We start from the raw sequence: 5,561 nt of genomic DNA, 5'->3' as shown, positions 1-5,561 counted from the left end.
CTTTTCTTATTTTTTAAAACCCAATCAAATGAGATTTGGTATCAATGAAGGTCCCATGAGACTTGAATTTGCCTTTCTAATGAATCCCTACCAACTAAAAATAGTTGAACGCATTTAATACCTTCAAACTAAACCATGTTGTTCTTTTTTTTTATTCAAAGTACCCTGAATATTCAAACTATATTTATAATAGCTATGATAGAATTTGATTTTTAAAGTTCTATATTTCATTCTTGGGAGAGGGAATTCAACAAGTAAGATCCCTTCGGTCCAGTATATTGCTTATTTCTGATATTAAGCACAAATCTAATATACTTCTTAATTCTTGGTATTTAGATGGTGGAATTGTCTCTCGGTATATATTTGCTATCTTATCTATCCCCAAAATAATTGAAAACTTGTACCCAATCTTTTCTAAACATCTCCAAAAGTGAGATTTGTTTACCCTCCGATTATCATCTCCCTTTTCCTCACAAATTTCAGGCTATACTCGTAAATGATTTCACTCATCTAGGCTCGCCTATAGGAAATAAAGGGATCTTTGGCACCTTAGTTGTTCCACTTAACACCATAAACAACCTAGCCTTATATAATTCCGTTCCTGTTTATCAATCATTTTATCCTAATAAAAAACTTCGTCGAGAATCACGCACCAACTTAAATAATAGGCTTGGAATTGCTTTTATGTTTAAGTTTCTCGACTTTGCCTGGTTTGCCTATATTCAGATTGATGGCATCCGCTCACATTGTTTTTATTTTATCTAATATTTCCTCCCATTTATTTCTTAATCTCTTCCATCCCAGACGACATGATCTTAGCCCTCAACATTTGTTATAAAAAAAGTCAGTCCTCACATACCTCCAACACATAAAAAGCTGGATATATTCACTTGTTACCTGTTCCGTTAATTCTACGAACGGTTACCATGTGTCAATCCCAACACAATTATTTTTAAAGCTAAACCTGGCTATGAATGGCTTAAAATAAAATCCAGCTCTAACCTTGGGTTGCACTCGTGCAGAACAACTTAGGGTCTCTATCTCTCCTCCTAGGCTATAACACAGTTAAACAATCTAATTATGATAAAAAATAATAGACAAATCAAAATCCCCAACACTTTGGGAATCTTTCGGGACATTACTTTACTATTAATTAAAGGTCACGGAGAAAAAGAATTGTAGACACAGAAGATCCAAGTGAGGAATTTTTATCTTAGCGATAACAGAGAATCTGAGATCTTTCAATCTAACTTCCTAAGTATCCAACTCTTTTGGATGACCCCACTAAAAAAAAAATCATTTTATTATTTAGTTTTATTTTTTTAATAATCCTCTACTTATTCATTTCTTTGGCCATTTTTTGGAAAAATTTATTTAATCATTCATTTTATATAAATTCTTTTTTAATATATAATATTTCTGTTATTATTTATCCGAGATAAAAATATTTATTTTACAAATCTTTTTATATTGAAATCGTTTTAAAGAATTTACATACATTACCTCCAGTGTTGATCCCAATTTAGATCGCTCTTTAGATTAGATCGATTATATTTTTCATTTAAATAAATTCTCAATAAAATCCATTGACTGCCTATTAGATTTTCTCGCCACCAAATCATTTTCTTATGGGATCCCTATTAACACATCGTTTCCCTCTTTTTCAGCAAAAAATTATCCACTGATTTAAAATTTGGATCGGATGGTGAAAAAAGACTGGATTGAAAAATGATTGGAAGTAGATATCTAGGCCTTGAGAACACAGAAGTAAAATTTGATAAAGGTAATCAGGTAAAAGATATGAGAAATGCCGATTGATGATACATACTCAGGATAGGAGATGAAACAGAGTGATTAGGGCATAACGTACCCTGTATGTCTAAAGTAAGCCAAAGCAGTCTCTCATCTTAAATAAGTGTTTTTCCTGTTTTTTTTAAGTAAGATAGAAGGATTAAATAAATATTCTAGGTTCCCTTCTAGATATCAAATGAGAACGTTTATTTAGAGGGTTTAGTTCCACCATGTCTCCCTTATTTATGCATAAATTTCCCACATTTCGAAAATTTGCAGTTTTTAGGAATTTAATATAAAATAAAGTATTATATATAAATTTTTGTAATAATATAATATCCTTATCATTAACTTCTATATTTCTGAATAAATTTCATATATATAAAATATAGTATATAATAAAAAATCTCGAATATTTTCACTCTACAACTTTAGTCTCACATGTCCATTCAAATTGGTAACTATAAGAAAATTTTATTTTTCAATTTATAAACATTCGGTTTAGCGTAAACACTAATATAGCTATTATTTATTCGACCTTAAAAACAGATTTTACACAGTATTTGCAGATATATCCAAACAATTTATATTATGTTTTATTCCCCAAAATAAAAGTAACTATCACCTATCAATCTTAAGAGACAGATATTTCTCTTTCTTCGAGCAAGTTGAATGTGTAAAATATAAATCTAACATTACTTTTTAAAATATATTCCTGTTATATTCAATTAAATCAATATAAGCTTAGGAGGGGGGAGGGGGCTAGCACTGAGTTAGTTGATATTATATTATGCCCCTAAGTATAGTAGTGACAAGTGTTTAAATGTTATTTTAACTATTTCCTGATACAATTGTAAATTCTATCAATAAAGGATTTAACATTTGTGTTTCGAAAAAAATTGAGGCATGAAAACATATTATTAAAAATTAAAATATAAATTATAATCGAATTTAGCTCATAAATATTGAATCAAAATGTTTTTTTTTAAACATCAAATTTGGTATTGAAATTTTGCTAAAAAGGAATATGTATTGTTTATATTTTAGAACATTTGAAAAAATATTCGATCCGAATATTCGCTGGCCTTGTTACGTTGATTAATGAATACTGTGTAAACTTGAATTATGTATTCAGACCAAGGTTCGTAAGCTATGTTGAAGTAGACTTGCTTTGTATCCTAAATATAACGAAGTAAGATTTATGGTAAAATTAAAAATCTAGCTGTTAAATTAGAGCTAATCTATTTTCCAAGTATATATTAGAAAATTGTGTATTTCTCATTAATATATATGTAATAAGTGAAAAATTAAAATTATATCTATTTTTAATGTTAGAAAAATAAATGGAATAATTTGAAAATAAACTAAAATTCACTTTAATTATCATATTAAATTCATATGCGAAATAATTTTCATTACCAACTCATCTTATATTTATTTTTGTAATGCGAGCGTAAATATAAAAGGCGTTTTATAAAAAAAAATATTTTAAAAATAATATAATAAAATATTATATAATCCATTCTTCCCTTCAAACTTACCTTATTTAAACTTCTTGCCTCAATCTGTTGATTGTTCTTTTGAATAATGAAGTAAAAAGAATAAATTTTATCCCTAGATTCTGGCCCATCCAAGGTTAAAATCAATGAATAATATCTGTTTGACAACTTCCGCCCTAATTGCATATGAATCGATGGTATGAACGGATAATGGTCTATAAAAGAAAAAATTCAATAAAAAAAAATGACTTTTATATAAAGTTACCGAACACTCGAAATGGATTTCGGTCTTGTTTGTTATCTAAAATGTAAAAATTGAAATAAGTTTTAATATTAAAAAATAAATCATTTTGAAATTTTAATTTTATGTTAAAAAAATAAACGACTTAAGTCATATCATTAATCTATAATCTAAAGAAAAATTATTTATTTTTTTTACTTATAAAAAATTTTATAGTTGATAAAGTTTCCGAAATATGGCCAATCAAAGTAAATATTCGGATAAAATAATATTTTCCTTCTTCAAGGCGATTTATTTCGAACCGATTCTAAAAAGAAAATTAATTAAATTTATATATAGCTACTTCCAAAAGCTGATTTATTGTCTAATAAGAAAAATTTAGAACAGTGGTTCTCTAAACTAAACACATTGTTGTTTAGTAAAAGTAAATCAGCTTTAGGACACGTTAGGATAAAGATATCAATCAATCAAAACAATATTTATTTTCATAACAAACCCCGTCTATAATATGATTTTCATTGACCATAATTGACTCTCCATAGGTAACTTCCCACACTCTGTAGAAAAATCTGTAATAAGGATGATAGTTATATAATTCGTCAGAATTCCGTGGCTTAGAAAAATTGACTTGCACTGAATAAAGTTGATGAAAGTTACCGTTAACCCAAGTATTTTTTAAATCCGACGGATTAATATCAATTTCGCTAACGGACCAGCGATGGATGCCTATAAAAATTATTACATTTTTTTTAAATGAAATTTATATATTCTTTTCGTTAAAAAAAATATATTTAAATCCCAGATATTATCAACAAATAAAACAAAAATCAATTTTAATTTCATTTTATATTAAGAACGCTTTGTTAAATGGCTCGATTTTTAAAAACGGCCAACCCAATAATTTAGCTAAAAAAATATTACACAAGCCTTAAAAATTTGCTCATAAATGGCAGAAATGTTTGGAGATATATTAACAAATGAAATTTTGATGCTTTCATGATAACATTTTGGTTAAAATCTTAACTTTAATTGGTTAAATCAAATTGTTTAAGAATACTAAACTTTTGTAACATATTTTTTTTAAAGGGCGATTATAATATACTAAATCTTTGTGATTTTTATTGTCTACGTTGAAAGATGGTATTCTTGGATAAGGTATAGAAGTATATTAAGCTAATGTAAAATAAAAACTGATTTATATGCGTTTATTCAAAAAGAGATAAATGCAATCATTAATAATTTATCGGCATTTATTTCTAGATTTTGCTAGCATGGCCACCTATGAAAATATTATTTAAATATGTTTGATATGTTATACTCATGTGGTATACATTCACTATTCTGTGAATGAATAAAATTAGAGTAAATAATTTTTTATTATTTAATAATTTATATAATATAGGAAAAGTTTGATCTGAACTTAATATATATATCTATAATTTTAAATAAAAGGTGCTTAAAAAATATTTAAAAAGATTGGAGTATCTTACTAAATACGTGAATGTTAGGAAGGTTATAACCAAAACCATCAGTTCTGATAATGGTTATTAAAAAATAGATGATAGGAATAAAAATGTTCATTTGAAATTTTATTTAGATATAAACAAAAAATATAATGGATATCTGTTATTTATATGATAGCCAGAATTTTATTTAACAACATTTATTTAACTATAAACAGGGAAGGTAAATAAAGTATATTTATAAGGCTGCAATTGCATTTATGCCATTTTTATACTCTTGGCAAGTCTTAAGACAAAGAATTAATTGATAACGAATAAGGCCAATGCATTAAAAAATGACAAGTTTAAGATTAATTTATCTTTAGATTTCAATTTTTACTAATTTGTTAAAAATAAAAAACGAAATTGGATAAAATTTAAATATTTATTGATAACAAAATCTTAAAATTTTTAAATAAAAAAATATTAAATAAATAACTTTATATATATATATATCCATATTTAACTTTTATACAGTAAGGTTTACCTAGATAAGAAAAAAGAGGGTGGGTTAAAGTTATCAGAAGT

At 26.3% G+C, this 5,561-nt stretch overlaps 1 protein-coding gene across 1 annotated transcript; it reads right to left on the bottom strand.

The window, feature by feature from the left end:
• Nucleotides 1-2,490: 2,490 nt before the first annotated feature.
• LOC135927463 (uncharacterized) lies at nucleotides 2,491-5,182 on the bottom strand. Its single transcript, XM_065463455.1, has 6 exons — nucleotides 5,022-5,182; nucleotides 4,028-4,257; nucleotides 3,730-3,838; nucleotides 3,556-3,591; nucleotides 3,333-3,505; nucleotides 2,491-2,969 (listed from the first exon to the last, which is right to left on the bottom strand). The coding sequence occupies exons 1-6, from the start codon at nucleotides 5,110-5,112 to the stop codon at nucleotides 2,835-2,837; spliced, it is 774 nt and encodes a 257-aa protein (XP_065319527.1). The 5' UTR covers nucleotides 5,113-5,182; the 3' UTR covers nucleotides 2,491-2,834.
• Between the last annotated feature and the right edge of the window lie 379 nt (nucleotides 5,183-5,561).

Source organism: Gordionus sp. m RMFG-2023, chromosome 3 (assembly GCF_954871325.1).
Source record: "Gordionus sp. m RMFG-2023 chromosome 3, tfGorSpeb1-WG-v2, whole genome shotgun sequence".
Lineage (NCBI taxonomy): Eukaryota > Metazoa > Nematomorpha > Gordioida > Chordodea > Parachordodidae > Gordionus > Gordionus sp. m RMFG-2023.
The sequence above is the reverse complement of the archived record's forward strand: the minus strand, read 5'-3'. Positions and strand labels throughout refer to the sequence as shown.